We start from the raw sequence: 22,368 nt of genomic DNA on the forward strand, positions 1-22,368 counted from the left end.
AAGTTCTTAAGTTTTTATTTCAGGATTATGGTGGCATTTTGATGAAGTGATGTTCTGATAACATGTGTGATAGTAATGACAGTATTAACAGGTCAATGGGTGACCAGCTATTTGTCTCTATTTCAGATGTCAATTTTGTTTATTAGGCTATTTAACCTTTGCCTTTCATTCCTTTTGTGTACTTCCCCACCCCCACATCCACGTCCCCAATCCCCTTGGTAGCATTAAACAAGCTCATAGTTTTTAGTCTTATGGTTAGATACAATGCTTATATTGTCTCAATGTCCCAATTGTCTAAAACCAGATCTGGAACAGTATATCGGCTTTTATCGTGTACAACTCAGAAGGGCTAATAAACCAGAGATACGAGGCTGTGATGTCTGTGTTCATTTGCACATCTGAGAATACATGCTTATAGACAAAGAGATGAAGGTGTAATGTTTGTGTGGTTCACTGTTAACAACAACTTCCTGAATATTGCTGTGCGTGGTGAAAGGGAAGTGATTTAAGACAGGATGAGTTGTAAAACCAGTCAAACCAATTAGAAATGAGCTACACTGTTTACAAGAGATGACAGCAAATCTCTGTGTAAAAAAAAAAAAATTTACTGGACAAAAACATTATGAGAGAATGAGCATAAAATCTGAAAGAAAATAATGTCCTGCAACAATGTTTATCTTAGCTGATAAATTAGTGTATAGGCACTAAAGTATAATAAATATTTAATTAAACTAAATTAAAATAGTAAGGTAAATTTTTGCACAGTATAGGCTCAATTAACAATACCACGTGACACAATCTTCACAAGTTTAGGGCTGTAAATTTATAAACGGGTCAATTAGAAAAAGTATAATCAAATAAATATAGGATGTGTTAGGCTACTCCCTGGTCTATAAATACAGTTTCATCCACAACCCAACTGGTCAGCTTATCATGAGTTGTGTGATTAATTAATGAGAAAAAAAACCCTCTATAGGCCTACGACGTTAAAATACGCTCGGAAAACTACAAGAAAGCAGAATAACGAGGGAAACTGAAGCCCGGAGCTGCATTAGCAGGTAGGGGCACGGCTGAGGGTGGGGACGGGTGGAGGAGGAGGAGGAGGAGGAGGAGAGGAGGGACGGAAGACAGATTTCTCCTTTATAGACATCCACAATCCCAGCAGAAGCGGGCTGCAGTCTCATCTCTCAAGCAAGAACCCGACACGAACTCAACCCAACATCGCTATGGGATCTCACAGGACTTTAACTTTAGCGCTTCTCAGTTTGTTGGGATGGACTCTGATCTCTGCCTTCAACCTGGACACAGACAATGTTATCAGGAAAACGGGAGATGCCAACAGCTTGTTCGGTTTCTCCCTTGCCATGCACCGACAACTCAGACCAGCTGATAAAAGAATGTAAGCATTTATTTGATCCTCTTTGGAGTCCAAGTATCGTGGCTTTCGTGTTGAGTTCATTCCACATAGGCTACAACTGGTTGAATCTGGTCGTAGAGCATTTTTGGTTTTTGAACACACTGATTGTAGAATATATTTGTAACAGGCTACAAACTACATTTAATAATATGTAGCTGTGTTTTCTTTTTGGCAGTATACACCTATGTACATATTTATGCTGTTCACATAGGAAATCCACACCTGACCTTAAGCCTCAAGACATATGCGCTCCCATGCATTGGACTTCATTTCAAAGTGCATTAGATAATGTGACCCAAACAATTATGTAAGTTCATCCAAAAATGAAAACTCTGTCATCATTTAGCTACTCGGCCTCATGTCGTTTTAAACCCATATCTTATCTTTCTGCAGAAAACAAAAGAAGAATTTTCAAAGAATGACTTTTCCATGCAATTACAATGTCTACTAAAGATATCAAATTATAATAATAATGATAAATTCATAGCTTCAGCATTCACAAAATATACTCGCAAAACTGTGAACTATATCGCGCGCTATATTCCAAGCAGTACAGTCATTATGTAAACACCCTCAACTCGTTCACGAGGAGTAGCAATGTCCGACTCGTGAATAATTAATGATTCACATGAGTCGGATGTTATAACAGAGCCTGTAGATCTAGTTCGGGGTCTGAATGATTCGAACCAATTTGTTTTTTCGGAATTTGCTATAATATGGTGAAAAATAATAGCAAATAAAGATATTATTTTTAAGTTTATTTCCTAAACAAAGCTGTATTACATGGAATATAGCACAAAATAGTTGTGTAGCCACTTTTAAAGTCTGGTCATCTTTATGTGTTTTTGAAGGTTGACACTAATGGAAAATGGGAAAGGTAATGTTATACGGATTTGGAACAGTAGGGAGAGTGATGACGCTCTGGAGATGTCTGGTCTTCTTCATCCTTTAATTTTAAACCTCTTTGACCTCAAGCACTTCAAGGATTAGAGTGTAGGTGGGATCCTTAGTACTTGAAGTTATTTGAGAGTTGCAAACTTTAGTTTTTCTAGAACATATTTTATGGTTTTCCCAGTAATGACAATTTGATATTGTTTTGGTGGTTCACTAAAAAACACACCCGTGTTGCCTTGGCAGCATCAGACATGCATTGTAAGTTTCAAGTCTAACACGCAAGCGAAAGAATGTGTGCAGAAGCCTGTAACTCATTCCTGAACCTCTCTACTGCCATCAACCCTGGCAGCACAGGAGAGAGGCTGCCAGGACTGACCTCATGTTTGTCCTGCAGAGAGTGAGTTTACCAGTTATACAACAGTTTTGATGTGTTAAATTTACATTTGCGTTTAGTTATTTAGCACATTCTTTTATACAAAGCAACAAATGTAGAACACCACATGCTGTTGATCATACAAGAGCCTACAATACTCGAATTAGCACAAAGCCAAGTTTAATGAGTAAGCAAGAATACTACATAAACAAGACCACAGAAAGCAGGAAAAAGAGGGAACACGAAGATTACGAGAACATCCCCTGGTTATATGTCCAGTAAAATTCAAACAACATACCTTTGGTTATCAGAATAACAATTTAAGGAAGATAAACTGTTGCTTTGTAGCAAACCTTATATCACCCTCGTTTTGCAACCTTTGTATTGTGCAATCATATAGCAGCATCTTATTTGTATGGATTTATGATGTATTTCAAATATTGTAAACCACACCCAGTGTATGAAAGTCATATTTGAGTGTGTGTGTGTGTGTGTGTGTGCTCTGACTCATATCCTCAGTGTGTATCTGATGGGCTTGGCAACACTGGCTGGCTGTGTTGGAACACAACAAATGTTCTAGTCAGTAACACATGCCCTGCAGGTGTGTGTATGTGTGGAGGTGATTCACGTTACTGCAGGCCAAGGCAGGGCAGGGTGTGTGTGTTGGGTGGAGTGTAGCATTGATGTAGAATTCCTTGGCTTGTCATAGCTGGCAGGATGGAGCCACTATTTGGTAATGTAGGCAGTGTGTGTGTTTGTCTGGCACCTTAACATTTCTCTTGGGACAGTCAAACACAAGTTGGAAATGAAGAGCATAAAACCTGAAAAGTGATTCCACTCTTATTCTGTGTGTGCTCACTACTAAACTGCACAATGCTGCTAATTAAAGGGGACTTGGAACACAGGCTCAAACATACACAGATACAAACAGACAATGGCTCCTTTGTTAGTGGACACAAATGCAGAAATAGAGTAAGACACCTTGATGTCAAGTGTGTTATACTGTTTTTCATATCTATTATATAAGTATTAATTATCAGTGCATTTTGTCCTAATGTCTCAGTCAGTGGTATGGAATATTAACATGTAATTGTGGTCAGCATAACATAGGGAGGTATTGTCAGTACCCTGGAGTCTCATTTATTCTGTTTTACTCTTTGTAAGATGATCCTATTGTAACACAATACCTGTAAGAATAATGGGACACACTATTCAGCAAGTGTGCCCATACTTTAACTCAGGAGGCAGAACTTGGCAGAAAGTATTTTAAGATCTAAGCACTCAATGAACCTGAGCCCTCATCTTGGCACCAGTATTTGATTGGTTTTGACTTACCAGTACTTCACTGAAGCAGTCTGGGCTGATGGTGCTTTCATTATGGCAGTTGTTTCATAAGTACGCTGCAGCACTTTCTTTTCTTTTTGTTTTAAAAGATTTAGTAAATAGTGAAATGAGTTCTGAGCAAGAGCTAAGCACCATCTAGTCAGCTGTCAATGAACCACTGTGGTAAAGGTTTTAAACAACTCTGCAGAAATTAAAGTAAATAAACATCCAAATGAAACATTCTGACAAGCCCATACATATACATGCAGAAGGCTTCAAAAAAAAATGCAGTAACCTGAGTGCATGTAATGCATGACAGTGAGCAATCAACCTGTAATGTTGAGTTGAAATTTTAGATTGTTTGTCTTATTATTTATTTTTTTACTTTGTTTGCATTTTATTCACCTGCAGTAACAATCATGATAGTGTCTAGTCACAAAATCATGTATTGTTGAAATCTGAGACCCTCCTTTTGAAATCTGATCACAAGTGGTCACTGGAGACATTTTTGAGTTGCACGACCTGGTGCAAACAGAATCTGAGTGTCTGTGGGGGTAGGGGTGTCTGTGTTTTCCAACTTTCTCAGTTATCTTTGCAGTGTGATAATGATATATTTTGAAGGTTTCTTAGTGTTTCCTCAACACGTGCTTGAACAATAATTATCATACTTTAACACATTTGGCCCATATTCCAGAGTGCAGTGGGTCCAGTCTGCATGGAAATGGACTACTGCTTCCTTCCTGTGATTCTCTTAGCTTCCTGTGAGGGCATAGACATAAAGATTGGGCTGAATTTATCAGTAAGATCAGGCAGGTATTGTTCTTTATTTCATTTGTTACTTTCTATTGCATTGGCCAGTCTAAAGTATTATTAAACCATTGTCATTTCCCAATCCCATAGTCTCTCTACTTTCTCATTTCTTAAATCTCAAATATAATAATGGCAAAAAGCCCATAGATTAAGAAATTTAGTTTGAGTAGATACATTGTTTTTTATTGTTTTTTTTATCACCTTTACAGTGATAGTGCCCCTGAAAAATGAAAATTCATCATTCATCAGTAGTCATATCCTTATGTCAAACAGCTTGATTGTTTCATTTGAGGATCAGATTGAATTTACCAAGATTTACAAATACATATCTGAACAATGCACATTAAATATGGTCAATGGCAGCATTATAGTAATTGCTTGATGCACCGGAACAAACTCCATTGGTTCTTGTATATCAAGCAAGTATTTGAGGTTTTGTTTACCATATTTGATGGACTTCATGCATGTGCACTGTAGCCTCCAGTTTAGACCCTGTGATAAGGTCTTGAGTAGTATATCCTACTGAGCCATAATGAAAGATCAAAACTAGGCCCTTTGAATGTTAGCGATGAACTTGGCTCTATTCAACACATAATTTGTGAATCCTGACCCCTAGACCTGTAGCTGAATGTATCATTGCCTAAAGGGAGTTAGAGAAAAGTCTTGTTCTCATAGTAGTTCAGGTAATATTAGTTTGTAATCTGTATCTTTAAGCCTGGAGTCTTTGAAATCTTTGAAGCACATCTGGAGCCGTATTTCAGCTCCTGTCAGATCGTAATGTGAACCATGACACTCCAAACCTCCTCAGCAGGCCCAACTCTTGCACTATAGCAACAGCCTCCTCTGTAGATTCCTCAAAACATCAATGCCTTGCATTCCATGCAAAATTAAGAGAGCGTGTTTAAAAAATGGTTTGGCCTACTAAAATATAACCACGATTTACTGCTTTTCAAATAATAGCATGCTTTTAGCCATATCGGTGCCCTTACGAAAAAGTTTATTTTACTAAGTATACTTAAGTAAAGTTCAAGTATATTTTTAAGTATACTTTATGTAGCAATTATACAAATATCAGTGTTCTAGTAGTATACTTTTAAGTGTACTGTTTCAATACTCCTTGTGACTAAATTGGCCCACTTTCCAGTATATAAAAGTATACTAGATATTATAACAGTAGCAAACTTTGACTACACAACTAGTTTACCTCTATGTTTGTAGATTGTACTGCAATCATACTAAAAGTGAACTTATAGGTATACTGATAGTTTACTAATTAAATACTTTGTACACTTTGAAGTATAGTCTCAGTAAACTACTAGTCTAGTAATTTTATACTGCAAGTATACTCATAAGTGAACTTTACATCATACTTTAAGTATACTACTATGTCCTTATTAAGGTTTTATACATGAATATCTGAACATACAAAACCTCCAAAGAAAGAACAGAGTATCTGCTTGTAAACAAAAACAATTTATCATAGCTTCATGCATTAATTATTTAAACACTTTAATGTGTTTCATAAAAAATAAAGAAATAACATTTTGAATTGGATTAAGAATGATAATCAAACTGTAGATGGAGTCGATCAACACCCCAAAGCTTGACTGTAATTATTACAGTTCCTCTTCATCCGTTATTTTATTCCATAACGTTACAGTTTTGATGCTGTTTCATATCAGATGACCGTGTTACATGTGTTCGTATCTGTTTTTTCTTCTTTACTAGTGTTATTTTGGAAATTCTGTGCATAAGATACTAGTGTGTACTAGCGCCCTCTACCGTATAATAATGAAAACACGGATTCTAGGAGTGTAGCTCAAATAGATTTAGAATTTTTGTATGTATAAGTCAAGTATACTTAAATGTCATTTCAAGTATATTAATGAGTACATACTTCTGAGAAGTAAATAAAAATTAAACTTAAAGCATACTTTCCTATTTTAGTTTAAAAGAAGTATACTAATAGCACACTTGAATAAACTTCTTTTTCATAAGGGTATAAACAAGTGTGACTTAAAAAGTTTTGAATTAAAGACACAGTGTCCATGCCATATTGGAAATATCACAGTTAGCTACAAGATTATCTTTCTCTAAGTTTCAGAAATAATTGTTTCTACGGCAGTTTGAAATAATCAATTTGGTCAAACATCTCAACACATGAGTGGCTAGTGCAAGAGTAAAACATCTTGGGAATACTTTACAAGATCAGAGTAACGGTTTTCAATTTCTGCTTTCCTATATGAAATGCTTTAGAAGTCAAGACCATTCACTCACTAGAATGAGTAATTATTTAATTGCTTCTTACTGAGTATGTTGAGAGCCTGACATTTTTAATAGATGAGACATATTTCTCTGTGTCTGCATCACTCTGTGCATAATTGAATGCCAGTGTCAGACTCTGGCCTCAGGACTCTAGAGAAAAGCTAGAGTAGGCCTACTTGTCCTCTCAGTTCTTACCACCTCCATCTCCACCTCTCTCCTTCTTTCCTTCTATCACTTAATCCCTCTCACTTTCTGAATCTTTCATCTTCTCCTCTCTGCTGTTGTGTAGATTTTTTTAAAGTTACCAAAGATTTGTAACAAAAATATGCAATGTTTGTTCCTAATGTAATCTTTTTCTTCTTCTTGGAATTTGGGCTTGTTAGTCCTGTAATGGAGCAAACCATCTCAATAGTGGTAGTGAGGCGTATCCTTGTTGTGCTATTCATTACATCTTTCTGGGGAGTGATTAATGGAGGCACATTACATTACCCATAAATCAGTTATGGGGTTGTCAGAATGGAATGATGCTGTTCAGCAGCTGATTGTGATCCAGATTATTGCAATTTCCTGAAATGTGTTAACATAAGAGATGCTGGGCCAATAACAAAGCTTTTAATAAAATGAAGGGGTCTTGTCTGCATTCATTATTGGAAATATTGTGGCTCCAGATTATAAATCAACCTGACCATGAGAAAATGTAATTATTTTCTCAGGCGTAAGAAGACCGTATTAAAATGTATATAAGAGATTGAATTTCAAATACAAAGTTGAAGTTTGCAAAACATAAAACAGTTATGAATTGCTGTGACTGTGTGGATGAAGATATTCTTATAAATATGTTTGTCAGTAATATCTTTTATTGTTCTTTCAGAAAAACTGTGCTTTCTCTGTTTGGAAAATGTGACTCTAAAGCTATTCTCTCTTTTTTTGTGATCCAGACATCTTGGTTTATATGGTTGTTCACTCACAGAAGGATTTTTGAAATTATCTGTAGATTAAAGCATGAAATGAAGGGAATTCCTACCGCTAAATGCCTCACCCAGAATTCTGCACTATATTTTAGGCCCAGGGATAAACAAACACATATTCAGCTTAGACCTTTATTGAGTTATCCAAAAACAACAAAAATCTTTGACATCTTTGGTCATCTGAATGCTTAAGTAATAAAGGTTATAATGACTGAATAGTTTCACACATTTGAAATGGACCACACTTGAACTGCACTTCCCAGATGACACTGAAATTGGAAATCCAATTTTTGTCATCGTCCTCGTATGTCCCAGGTCTTTCAGTATTAACATGCTAAACAAAAGTAAGAGGCTTGTGCTCTCTTAGAAGAAAATGTGCAAAAATTATAGTTTTAAGGCCGCATTAAAATTAACAGATGCTTTTATCCAAAGCAACTTACAGTGCATTCAGGCTATATATTGTTTTATTTGTTTTGTTTTTTTAACCAGTATCTGTGTTCCCTGGTAATTGAACCCACAACCTTTTGCGCTGCTAACGCAATGCTCTACCACTGAGCCACAGGAATACATATTACTACGCTAATGCATGAATATGGACCTTTTAAGGGGTAGATAAGGTGAAAAGTAAATTATAAAGTCCCATGTCAAGCTGCTGTATGCTGTATCTAAAGAGTTCTAGGACATTGCCAGGTGCTTTTACTCTTCCTTCAACTTTTTGGGGAGGGTATTGTGGGAAATGTAGGCTTTTCTTCAGTCAGACCCTTTTTGTCTATGCCCACAAAGAGAGCTTGTGTAGCTAAAATCTGTGAAGTGTTGGGTTGAATGTTATCGCTGAACCAGTCAACCCAAAGAAGAGAAAAGAGGCTTTCACTGGCATAAATGAAGTGAAACCAGAGATGCAGCCTTTTGTGGTGAATATCCTAGGTGTTCTGTGGACTAAATTTCCTTTATGCAGAAGAGAAAAGATATTCAATGGGGAGTGTTTCAGTTGAAAGAATAGAAAGAGTGTAGAGAAGAATTTCCTCCACTCTCTAAAACACAGTGTCCAAGTAATGTGTCCAGACAATGGCTCATTTACTGTGTGGGCTGTTGAATCTGCATTGTTTCCACTGAAGATCCTATTGAAGACCAATGTGGGGAGAAATAGAAGATAATAATGAAACACTAGAGGTGCTTAAGTTGTATGTATGTAATGAACAAATATCCATATATGCTGTAGAGTTTGAAATATTGCTCCAAACATTCTTAAGTCACCTTTAAGTGGTTTGTTGTGTGTGCAACTGATGACTAAATCAGTGTTAAGAGATTTGCTATTTTTTGAACTATTATGACCACCATCCTGACCCCATTGTTGACCATGTTTCTCAAAAATGCAATTTTTTCTCACTTAAAACTCCATTTACACATGATGCTTTTTTGTTATTTGGAGCTGCATTGGCATAAGAGGGGGAGTCAAAGCACATAGCAGATTTGTAACATGAAATTCAGTATATTGCAAATCTATTAATACAATTTCTGTTGGTTTACAGGTTGCTTGTTGGTGCACCAAAAGCTAAAGCATTGTCCGGGCAGAAGTCTAAAATCACTGGAGGCATGTACAACTGTGACATCGATTCTCCCAGTCAGTCATGCGAACGAGTGATGTTTGACAATGAAGGTAAACTCAAACAAATGAAAGCAAAGCACATTATAAGGAGTAACTGCATATGTTAAGTGAGCATTTTTATTGTTCATGTAGAAAACCTGGACAGTGAAAATAAGCAAAACCAGTGGATGGGAGTTACTGTACAGAGCCAGGGACCTGGAGGAAAGATATTGGTAAGAGAGAGAGAGTGTGTGAATATTAAAATTATACACTATTTCATCTAAATGACGAAGAATAGTGCTGTCAAATCGATTAATCGTGATTAATCGCATCCAAAATAAAAGTCTGTGTTTACATAATATATGTGCGTTTACTGTGTATATTTATATGTATATATAAATACGCACACATAGGCTACATGTATGTATTTCAAAAATATATACAGGTATATGTACATACATACGATTGATCAAAAGTTACAGAAGCTTTTTTATTTAAAATAAATGATGTTCTTTCGCTATTTAGTCAACTTAAATGCATTTTAAAAGGATTATATTACAGTAGAATAATGTTATTTTAGACTGTATTGAGCTATTTTTTTAATACTAGATGATGTTCTTTCGATATTTACGTAGTAAACTTAAATACATTTGAGAATTATTATATTACAGTATAATTATGTTATTTTAGACTGTAATGATGTTTCACAATATTTTTACTCTATTTTTGATCAAATAAATGCAGCCTTGGTAAAGAAAGAGTTGCAACCCCTCTTAACCAACCCCAAATGTTTTTTTTGTTGTTGTTGTTATTATTTTGAGGAGTATGTAAGGGTGTACCAGTGCAAAAAAGTTTTTATTTATAATTATTTTTTATTATGTACTATGATTATTTCTTTAGTTTATTTATTTATGCATTACAGTTTTATGCTGTTTATTTCACTGATTTAAACTGAACTCCCGCTGTCTCTCTCCCAGGTCTGTGCACATCGCTACCAGCGACGCATGTTTGTGGGTTCAAAGCAGGAGCTGCGTGACATTACGGGTCGTTGCTACGTACTAAGTGAGGACCTAACGATTAGTGATGCCTCATTAGAAGATGGAGGGGAATGGATGTTCTGTAACGGGAGAAACAGAGGACACGAGCGCTTTGGATCATGCCAGCAGGGGCTCTCTGCCACATTCACAAAGGACTACCACTATCTGGTGTTTGGAGCACCGGGTGCTTACAACTGGAAAGGTATTGGAGGACAAGTTGGATTAAAGTGCTTGGATGTATGTTTGTGTTAAAGTATAATATTTGATGTTAGGTGAAAACCCAGTTGTTATGGGAAGGTCAAGCAATGGCCACTGTCAAACAAGACCCATAATTCCCCACCTTCACAACATGCTCATTTTCTTGGTTGGTTCATTGCATCTGACATATTGTATTTTATCCCCCCTTTTTAAACTTCTTTTCTGACATCCCTGCTTCATCTCTTCACTCATTCATTTTTTTCATCCTCAACCCTTCACCCTTTTCCTTTCCTTTTCACTCGCTCCTCCGCTGGGTGGATGTCAGGATTGGTGCGGATGGAGCAGAAGAACAGCTCTCTGTGGGACAAAAATATCTTTGATGACGGCCCATATGAAGTTGGAGACGAGGGGCGACTTGATGCAGACCTGGTGCCTGTCCCTGCTAACAGTTATTTAGGTGAGTCCATCATCACATGCCATTCCATTCATCATCCATATCACTCGATCCTTGCTATCTATCATGTGTGATACATTTCTAGCACAGTTAGGATGCAAGGCATAGATATAGATTGCATTTCTTACCCTTTGTTTGGTTCTACTCCATTTTAGGTCTGCTTGGTTGTTTGTGCTTTATTTGGTGCAAGTCTTGTTTGTGTAAATGTAGGTGTGCTGTTCATGACTAGCATATCCTTTAGCCACTCTGATCAGCTTGTGTATCAGTCACCTCCCCTTCAAGTGGCCAAGGAGAACCTTTACGATGTGGCCTCCAATAGCTATTTAGGTTTGTGAGATTTGCTGGACGCCAGCTCGATCAATTAATTGCGTTCAACCTCTCATCATTCTGGTCTTTACATTGTGTCCTTTTTTGTGAACACACGTGAATGTTTCAAAGCTGTCTTTGTGTTGACATCCACATTGCATGAGCAAAAATATAACATACCGTGAGTGTCCAAGTCAGTGGGAATCATGCATGTTGGCGTTGACGTTGTTCATAGGTTTTATCACTGCATGTTCCATCATCGCTGAATGGTTTGCAATATTCTTTTGGTTAACTAATCTTTATCAAATGCTGTAATTGGTTGGATCTGTCGCAGGTTTCTCTCTGGACTCTGGAAAAATGCTGACCAAGAGAGGTCAGTTGACTATAGTTGCTGGGGCTCCAAGAGCCAATCACAGTGGGGCAGTTGTGCTGTTAAAGAAAGACGACGTTAAATCATCCATGTTGACAGCTGAATACATCCTGGAGGGTGCCGGACTTGCCTCTTCCTTTGGTTATGATCTTGCAGTGCTTGACATTAATGGTGATGGGTAAGATTAAATAAAACAGCATATTATATTATATTATATTATATTATATTATATTATATTATATTATATTATATTATATTATATTATATTATATTATATTATATTATATTATATTATATTATATTATATTATGTTATATTATATTATATTATATTATATTATATTATATTATATTATCATTAAGTTATGTTTTGCATGTGTTTTATTAGTTGTAGATCAGTGTTACTTTAGTATAGAATTTCTGTTGTTATTATAATTTTTAAATTGATTTTTAATATGTCTATTTAGCAAAATTTTAAGTTTTTTATCTAAGGTTTATTTTATTTTATTTTACTATTCTATTGTTTGTGTTATTTTATTTTTTTATTGTATTATTCCAGCTTTATTTCAATTTTTATATATATATATATATATATATATATATATATATATATATATATATATATATACAGTACAGACCAAAAGTTTGGACACACCTTCTCATTCAAAGAGTTTTCTTTATTTTCATGACTATGAAAATTGTAGATTCACACTGAAGGCATCAAAACTATGAATTAACACATGTGGAATTATATATGGAATTATATACATAACAAAAAAGTGTGAAACAACTGAAAATATGTCATATTCTAGGTTCTTCAAAGTAGCCACCTTTTGCTTTGATTACTGCTTTGCACACTCTTGGCATTCTCTTGATGAGCTTCAAGAGGAAGTCACCTGAAATGGTCTTCCAACAGTCTTGAAGGAGTTCCCCGAGAGATGCTTAGCACTTGTTGGCCCTTTTGCCTTCTGTCTGCGGTCCAGCTCAACCCTAAACCATCTCGATTGGGTTCAGGTCTGGTGACTGTGGAGGCCAGGTCATCTGGCGCAGCACCCCATCACTCTCCTTCTTGGTCAAATAGCCCTTGATGCCTTCAGTGTGACTCCAATTTTCATAGTCATGAAAATAAAGAAAACTCTTTGAATGAGAAGGTGTGTCCAAACTTTTGGTCTGTACTGTGTATATATATATATATATATATATATATATTAACTTTAATAGTTTAGGGTTTATTTATTAATCGCAACACTAGATGTATAATTATTCTGCACTGATTATTAAAACAGGTGGCAGGACATTGTAGTCGGAGCACCTCAGTACTTTATCAAGGACGGTGATATCGGTGGGGCCATCTATGTTTATCTTAACGAGGAAGGGGCTTGGGACAAGATCATCCCCAAGAGAATTGAGGGAGCTGCTTATTCCATGTTTGGTTTGGCTGTGGAAAACATGGGAGATGTGAATCTGGATGGTTATCATGGTATGTGTTTAGTATAAAGTCTCCTCTATGAATACAGCTAATGCAAAACATCCAGAACCAACAGGTTCAAGTTAAGATATATAGAGATGAAAAGATGGTGTATTATACATCAATTAACATTAAAACAATTCTATGTTAATGGTGATAACCACAATAATAATTGGATGAAATATGTTACTAATGTTATGTAACTGCTGTTTTTCAGATGTTGCAGTTGGTGCACCATATGACAGTAAGGGAGCTGGAAACGTATACATCTTCCATGGTTCACCTAAAGGTCTTAAAAAAGCTCAGGTATAGTCATATATTCACTTTTCTTTACTTGCAGTTTTCCTTCAGTATTCACTCATTGATTTTTCAATAATAAATTCTATAATTTCAGGTTCTTGGAGGACAAGATCACAATGTGAAACTCTTTGGATACTCTCTTGCTGGGAACATGGATTTAGACAGAAATAATTACCCTGATCTGGCTATCGGCTCTCTCTCTGATTCAGTGTTTGTGTACAGGTATGATCATACGGATAGACAACCTGTAATGATTTTTAAGGATTTTTAATAAACAATTTCATTTCATTTCATTTCTACTAACATGCATTTTCATATCTCATCAATTTTATTATCATTTATTTATTATCAATTCTGGGTCTTACACTATAGGGCACGGTCAGTTATCAGCATTGAAAAGACTGTCACCACCACTCCAAAAGAGCTAGACCTCACTCAGAAAAACTGTGGAGATGCTGTATGGTGAGAAAACTATAATAAAAAAAGCAAACCTTATTATATTCGCAAATAGCCAGTAACCCCCATCTAAAAGCAAGGTTTTATTGTCTTTTAGCCTTGATGTTAAAGCCTGCTTCAAATTTTCAGTCAAACCCATAACCTACAATCCTACTCTGAGTAAGTACATGTTTCTAGTTCACCTTCACAGGTAAATTACTACTCAGTAATTGTTCATCTCTCTTGTGCAGAATCTTATCATCACTGTAAACAAATGGCTACATTTTATTATTGCTTCGTTTGACCGTGTCTTTTTTCTCTTCTTTAGGGGTGAAATACACTATGAAGGTTGAATCTGAAAGGAAGAAACTTAATCTTCCTTCTAGAGTCATATTCAACCCGCGCTCAGCCAATGAGTATGAAAGCACAGGAGAAGTAGAGCTCAAGGGGCAGGGCGCAGAGAGCTGCGTTAACAGAGGCCTCAGACTGCAGGTACAGCAGATCCCATTCAGACAGGAAAACTACTACTGACTAACAACTTTAGATTGAGGACTTCAGAATAACCTTACAGAGGTGAACTGTTACAATAAATCAACATGGATAGGTTGTGAGGAATGGCTTTGCCTTGATGCAGTAAAAAGGAAGTATTGCCATCTAGTGGTGATTGTTTTTACTTCTGGATTAAGGGCACGTTTGAAAGTTTAGTTATGATATGGCATTATGCTGCAAACAAGTTAAAAGTTAATGTCTTTTAATAATACGAGTATATTATGTACAAAGGAAACCCTAAGAGACAAAATGAGAGGTATCCCGATTGAAGTCTCTGTGGAGATCCTGAACCCATCCACACGCAGGAAAAGACAGAGCGATCTCCCGAACCTGCTGCCCATCCTGGACGCTAACCAGGACGCCACCAGTTTTACCAAGGTACCATCATCTTCTTAAGCAATCGTTGCATTTTCAGTGACCTGCCATGATCTTATTTAGAATACATTCAAGTCATTCAAAAGTTTGGGATTGGTAAGATTTTGTTATGTTTTTTGAAAGAAAACTCTTATTCTCACCTAATGCCGAAATGATTTGATCAGGCATACAGTAAAAACAATAATATTGTGAAATATTTTTACATGTGCACGTGAATTTGTTCAGCAGCAAAAAATGTTGTAACAGTGCAAAAGTGATCTATAATATTTCTTTTGTTCAATCTAATGCTTCCTGCTTAATACTTAAATTCTTTTTAACAATTCTTGTTGACCCAAAACATTGAATTTATTATCATAATTTAATTGAAATATTATCAAAGTATGCAGGGGCCCCCTGAATAGCATGTTAACTTGCGCTCCCCTCTGTTGTCAGGCCCTTAGAATCGTGCTTGTCCTAGATCTCATTCAGTATTAAATGTTATTCTGAAGTTCAATTTCAAGTTGAGCTTTATTGTCATTCTGCTACATGTGTGGACACACAGTGGAAAGAAATGTGCCTCACAGGACCACAGTGATACATGAATACAGACTACAACAATGAACTTAAACAGTATAAACCTATACACAAACTAACCTACTGACAGATTTTGACTATAAATATAATATATATATAAATGTTCACCTATACATAGACCGAAAAATACAAATATATAGACTATACGAGTGCTTCACATAATTTCTGATTCATATTTGCTTTCAGGTTGAATTTATCAAGGAAGGATGTGGCACTGATCATGTCTGTACGAGTGACCTGCGACTACAGTATAAATTCTGCTCCAAGGAACCAAACAGAAACATCTTTCATCCATTACCTGAGTGAGTTTTTATTTATTTATCATTTTATTATTATGTGTTTATCTTTTATATGTCCGAATTTTGGAAAGCATCCTTCTTGTCTTTTTTTAAAATGCCATCATTTGTGTTCAAATGAATGAGCAAACAACCTTCGAAAACAAATGGCCAAATAAAGTGTGATGAAGAAGAACCTCTTTGTTTTCCTCCCAGGGAAAAAGGAGTTCCCGTCCTGTCTCTTAGTGATCAGAAGTACATTGCCTTGGAGATCAAGGTGCAGAACAAGGGTGAAGATGCTTATGAAGTGCAGCTGTCTTCCTCGTTCCCCAAATCCCTCTCGTATTCTACCGTTCACACTGAATCTGTGGTACGTAATTCAGCTGCTAGATGTCTAACTTATGACCAAAGTATTTATTTTTTCAATATTTTCATTATCTTTAATATTTGTATTGTACTGTCAAATGATTATTCGTGATTAATCGCATCCAAAATAAAAGTCTTTGTTTACATAACAAATATATACACAGTACACATTCATATTTTATGTATAACACATACAGCATATTTTTTAACTAATATTTACATGTATATACATTTACATATTTTTATTCTTAGATGTGATATAATATATAAATATATATATATAATAAATATACACAGTATACACACATATTTTATGTAAACAAAAACTTTGGATGTGATTAATCGCGATTAATCGTTTGACAGCACAATTTTGTTTTTTTTTAATGAAGAATTCTGTTTTAAGTGCTCCTAAATGTTTACAGGATAAACCAGTCAGCTGTTTAGCCAATCCGAATGGGTCACAAGCCGAGTGTGAAATTGGAAATCCATTCAAAAAAGATGCTGAGGTGAGTTTTTGAACTATATTAGACAATATAATATATATATATATATATTTTATGTTATTATAATAGAAAAGCTCTATTTTTTTTTTTTTTTGCTAACATTTTCAGACTACTTTTTACATCATTCTGAACACTGGAGGAATTTCTTTGGATACAAGTGAAATTGAAATTGACCTTAAACTCCTAACGTGAGTAGGAACATAACTCTTGCCAAACGCACAGTATTAAAACTAGTTTTGTACTTTCTTTTGTTTTTAGAATGGATTCATATTTGCATTTATCTTTTTGCTAATTGCAGGACAAGTAATCAGACGCAGTTACCGTTGTTCAAAGCCAAAGCCCTTGTTAAGATCCAGCTCCTGTTGTCCCTCTCAGGGTAGGTTATCATTTCTCATCTTCTGATGATTATAATATCAGTGTCCTTTATTTTTATCTTCATGTACTGTCATCATGTACCATCTCCAGCATTGCTAAGCCATCTCAGGTCTACTTTACTGGAGAAGTTAAAGGAGAGAGCGCAATGAAGTTGACAACTGATGTCGGCAGTCCAATTGACTATGAATTCAGGGTGACTATTAGATTTCCTTACTAAAACATAACATTTTGCATATAAAGCATACATTTTGAACATTTACAATACCTCCTTTGGTTTGTTTATAAAATATTTCTTTTTTTGCATACAAACTATCTTACATGTCAAGGTATTTAGAGGCACTTTTTATTTGAAAAATGTAAAATATATATATACATTAATTTACAGGTTACAAATTTGGGCAAACCCCTTAAATCCTTCGGCACGGCCTCTATGATTATCCAATGGCCTAAGCATAACTCTCAGGGCAAGTGGCTGCTGTACCTCATGAAGATGACCCCAACTGGTTTAGACAGCTTCAGCTGCACCAATCAAAATGAGGTCAACAAACTCGGTTTGAAGGTAGTTCTAATATCTTAATTACAGTCTAAATTTTTGTTATTAAAATGTTGCATTCATGTTGAAATGAATTGATTATTTGTTCTGTCTTACGGTTATCTAGGAGCCTTCAGTGCCACGAACTAAACGTGAAATTGAGGAAACTCCTGCAAAAGAGGGAAAAACCTCTTTTTTTACTGACAAGAGGAAAAACACAGTTTTGGTAAAGTCAACCAAACATGAATAATACAATGCTTTCAGACAAATATAATTTTTTTTTTTTTTTTTTTACATCACTCTACACCAAATACCCCAAAATGAGTTATAACTTAGCAAATTAATAAAATAAACCTGAAATGTCACATTGACAGAAGTTTTCAGACCCTCAAAACAATAATTAAAAGCATTTGAGCTTAAGGCTACAAAAATGAAGTATTTCTGAATGCCTTGTATGTGCTGATAGATGCATCCTGTGTCTAATCGCTTCTTCTTGTGTTTTTAGTCGTGTGAGGATGGGGCGCAGTGCGTCACATTCATATGTTCTCTAACGGGAATGGACAGCAATGCTGTCATCAGCCTGAGAGCCTACCTTTGGAACTCTACCTTCCTGGAGGTGAGTGACACAGTTCTTTTTTACTTTAAATGGCATAATTTTAAATGTATTTTAAATAATACATTTTTATTAAATAAAAATAAAACTGCTTGAAACTGTGTTTTAACAAAACTGCTTATTGTGTATTAATATAAGAAAAAAAAGGTAGTGTGTCAAGGCAAACATGTCAAGTGGTAGGATTAATAGTTCACGAAAAACTTTTTACTTTACAAACTATATTTAAAAACCTTTTAATCATCAAATGAGATGTGTTCTCTCCATTTGTATTTTTTGTTATGTTATATGTTATATATTTTTTTTGTATTTCTTGATGGTTACATATGAGGCAGTACATTTTTCTTGTAAATGACAACATATGAAACCAACATCAATACAGATAGAATAAGAGGTTAGTTTTTCTTTTTGATAACATGAACACTATATGCTATTAAACTATCAATTAACTATTTCTTACAGGAATATGAAAAATTTAACTACATTGATATTATTGTCAAGGCGTCACTGGATTTCAAGAGCTCAGCTACAAATATAGATCTGAAAAATGAACCAGCACTGGTGAGGACATTCTCGGCATTTATCCATACGTACTTCTCCTTCCATGTTTTGATCAATTTCTCTTTTCTATCAAACTGACTTTAAATGCAGGTCTGAAATCTCATCTTGAGGTGATAAATGCAATTTGAAAGACAATTTGTCCTATTACAGGTACGCGTTACCGTGTTTCCAGAGCGCAAAGTTGCGCAGTACGGCGGTATGCCCTGGTGGGTCATTCTGGTGGCCATTTTACTCGGACTTCTTTTGCTGGGCATTTTGGTCTTCTTGCTTTGGAAGGTAAGATGATATGACTAACCTCACAAACCGACTCATTTAGGACTACCAAAGCCTGTTTTTACAATTTGTAAAACAGATTTTCAACATTTTATACTATTCACTTGACATCAAGTACTTAAAAAACAAACCTTTACCCCTTTTAGTGTGGTTTTTTCGGCAAAAGCGACAAAGAACCTGAAAAAGAGAGGCTGACTTCAGATGCGTAAACAGAGAAACAGAGAACGAGAACCTCTCTCTCAGGGTAAAAGATCTCACAGATCAAGTTGACCTGTGTGCTCAGAGCTAGCATGAAGAGTTAGCCCATGCTAACCCACTTTAGCCTGAAGCACGTGCTGCTTGTCAGTTTCTAGATGTGGGGTTACAGTGGAACTTTTCATGGCTTTCATTGCTCAGACATAAGCGAAATGCTATGAGGAATGCAAACTAATCATGCGTGAAGTTGTTGGAAAAGGGTTTAAACATGTTTGCATTGACTCAGCTTCAGGTGCGTGTGACTGGGTATGACTGAATGTCTGAATAAGCTCTTTTAAGCCTTTAGATGTGGCTTGATTTGGGAACTTGCGCATTTCTCTGGCCTGCTTGGGATGTTTACCAGAGCATCACTCTCGCTTTCAGCGCGTACGGTTCTTTCTACAGCTAGATTCTTGCTTATTTCTTCTTTAAAACATTGAATGTTTGGTTCTTTTCTCGTGCTAGGCATGCTGCACACATTGCAAACATCACTACATCTTTGTTTTTTACACATTTTCCTAAAGGTGGTCTTTAGCATTGTTAGCATTATCTTGCGCTAATTGTTTTTTTTTTCTGAACAGTGTGGATTTTTCAAACGTTCCAAGTATGATGAGAGAGTCCCCAGTTATAATGCTGTGCGGATAAAGAGGGAAGAGAGGGGAAAAGAGCCGGGGAAAGAGGAAATGGATCCTCCGGAGAAGAAACAATGGATGACTTCATGGAATGAAAATGAGAGCTACTCATAGCTAAATGCTAATCTGATTGATATCAAACCCAAGACTCCCTTCTTAAGGCCTTTAATGCTTACTTTTGCACACACTGAACTTTTCATACTTGAGTTTTGTTTAATATTCAAATTTGCTTCCACGTTCCACCCCATTTGCATATCATAGTTCACTTCTCATTCATACAGTAATGTATATACATTTAATGTATTTATTCTCAGCAGTGCTTTAAGCTGTACAAAGGCCAAAGATTTGTAATTTTTGTTTTGTTTTATGAATGGCTTGTGTGAGTCAGGACTGCTTGGTTCATATTTTTTCTAATTGTGTTTTCCAGCTAAAACAACCTGGATGAATGTAAATATTTGTGTCTTTGGACTTTTTCTGTTCCTTAGTTGTTAAAACCGGTCAGGTACATATCTTATTTTCACAGGTGTTTTTTTTTCTACTGTACTTTAACTACTACAACTGGGACTGATTTTTATTAAGAACTACTTTGTTATGAACAGTTTGGTATATTATCGGTTGACTGCCACAATCCATTGTAAGACCAGATTCTAAAGGTTTCTTTTAGGTTTTGAAGGTCATTTGAAAATATCTTTGTATAAATGTGAAGTTGCTTTTATTTTAATTTTTTAAACAGCACCTTTTGGCAATGCAGGTGCTCAAATAACGAAAAGTATTAATTCTGTATTCATTTGTAAAGTGACTTGTTGAATGGAGAGTGATGATGTCTGAATTTTCGCCACTTAACAAATGTATCAGTTCACACAAAATTGACACTGAAGAGATGAAACTGATTATTAGATATTTGTTATTATTTTTTTTTAAATAAAAGATTTGCTGGACCTAAATTGATATAAGAGGAGCAGTTTTTTTTAAACAAATTGTTTTGGTGGATTTGTCAGCTGTAAATCTGAGATGGTGCTGCGGACAGAAACAAAAGACATGGATAGAGGTTGACAACATAATCAGACTAATTGATGGAATATAGAGATGCATCATGGGTCTGATAGAATAGATACCTGAACAGAAGGTATACAGACAACTCAAGATAGAGCTCCACAGCAGACAGTGGCTCTAATACTTAGGCTGGAGACATGAGCGCAGGGTTATTGTTTGGCGTGACTGGCACAGGTGTAGTGTTGATGAACAGGCACAGACTTGTGTGCTAGACAGGCACAGAAACCGATGCAGTTGACGCAGGCCAATACTCATACTGAGACATTCATCCAGACTTAGTGAATGCCCTTCAGTCTCTGTTTTACCAAGTCACCAATAATACAAACTCAAGCTAGTGAAATATTCTGCTTTTATCAGAAACTCAACCTTTTAATGTTTTTTCATAAAATAGTGACTCTATTAAAAGAAAATGTTGCGTTTTGTGTCTATAAGTGTATAAACGTATAAGAGACAAGTAATATGCTATAGTTTATGTAAATGCACTACAGGCTATTACACAACACACACACAGAGGTTTTCCTTTCATAATGGTGGCATTCTATAGACATAATCATTTTTTATACTGTACAAACTGTATTTTCTATCCCTTTAGTCTAACTCTAAACCTACACCTCACACAAAACTACAGGTATTTTCACATTTCAAAACACTTCATTCTGTATGATTTAGAAGCTTATTTCCTCATGGGAACCAAAAAGCAAGCCCCCACGAAGCCAATATTTAGTGGTATTACTGTACTCGTGGGGACATTTGATCCCCCTAACATAGGCAATACCAGTAAACACACACGATTTAGATTTTTTTTTGCACCCTCAGATTCCAGATTTTCAAATTTCAATTTGCAAATATTGTCCAATCCTAATAAACCATAAATAAATGGAAAGCTTATTTATTCAGCTTTCAAAGATTGACCATTATGACCAGTTTTGTGGTCCAGAGTCACATATATACATGTATGTATGTTTGTGTGTGTATCCATTCAAAAATGTAAGTTGTGAATATGTTATTGGAATGCATTTTACAAGAAAATAATATTTCAGTCTTTTTACTTAAAAATTTGACATGCAATTGTGTAATTAATTCTAATGTAATTAATGCACTTAACTGTAATAAGTAGTGAAATTATTTAGTCTTTTTCATTACATTTAAAACATTTTATCATACTGTGGCAAATCAATTTAGCTACAAACATGTCATCTTCAAAGTTTGTGGGTTGAAACCTGGCTTATTATAATACGCCAAATAATAATACAGC

The 22,368-nt window shown here is 35.5% G+C and overlaps 1 protein-coding gene across 2 annotated transcripts; it reads left to right on the forward strand.

Annotated features, from left to right (window-relative positions):
* Nucleotides 1-1,149: 1,149 nt before the first annotated feature.
* On the forward strand, nt 1,150-21,004 carry itga6b (integrin, alpha 6b). 2 transcript variants are annotated; one of them, XM_059554191.1, is made up of 25 exons: nt 1,150-1,399; nt 9,580-9,707; nt 9,789-9,868; nt 10,613-10,874; nt 11,196-11,327; nt 11,965-12,178; nt 13,286-13,479; nt 13,685-13,773; nt 13,862-13,989; nt 14,140-14,229; nt 14,321-14,382; nt 14,531-14,694; nt 14,983-15,129; nt 15,886-16,001; nt 16,191-16,344; nt 16,763-16,846; nt 16,952-17,031; nt 17,142-17,219; nt 17,309-17,411; nt 17,604-17,777; nt 17,878-17,976; nt 18,256-18,366; nt 18,823-18,921; nt 19,072-19,197; nt 20,010-21,004. In XM_059554191.1, exons 1-25 carry the CDS (start codon nt 1,227-1,229, stop codon nt 20,172-20,174), a joined length of 3,252 nt encoding a protein of 1,083 aa, XP_059410174.1. In that variant the 5' UTR covers nt 1,150-1,226; the 3' UTR covers nt 20,175-21,004. The 2 variants fall into 2 exon arrangements, with proteins under 2 accessions (XP_059410174.1, XP_059410175.1); XM_059554192.1 differs by lacking the exon at nt 20,010-21,004 and adding an exon at nt 19,341-19,406 and having other exon boundaries at nt 1,151-1,399.
* The last annotated feature ends 1,364 nt before the right edge of the window (nt 21,005-22,368 follow it).

Source organism: Carassius carassius, chromosome 7 (assembly GCF_963082965.1).
Source record: "Carassius carassius chromosome 7, fCarCar2.1, whole genome shotgun sequence".
NCBI classification, from domain to species: Eukaryota; Metazoa; Chordata; class Actinopteri; order Cypriniformes; family Cyprinidae; genus Carassius; species Carassius carassius.

Bases quoted from the DNA above. Each gene is read 5' to 3' on its own strand.
- itga6b (XM_059554191.1), top strand. From the start codon at position 1,227: ATGGGATCTCACAGGACTTTAACTTTAGCGCTTCTCAGTTTGTTGGGA. The intron at 14,383-14,530 runs GTAAGTACATGT...TCTCTTCTTTAG, and splicing joins AACCTACAATCCTACTCTGA to GGGTGAAATACACTATGAAG. The intron at 19,198-20,009 runs GTAAGATGATAT...TTTTCTGAACAG, and splicing joins TGGTCTTCTTGCTTTGGAAG to TGTGGATTTTTCAAACGTTC.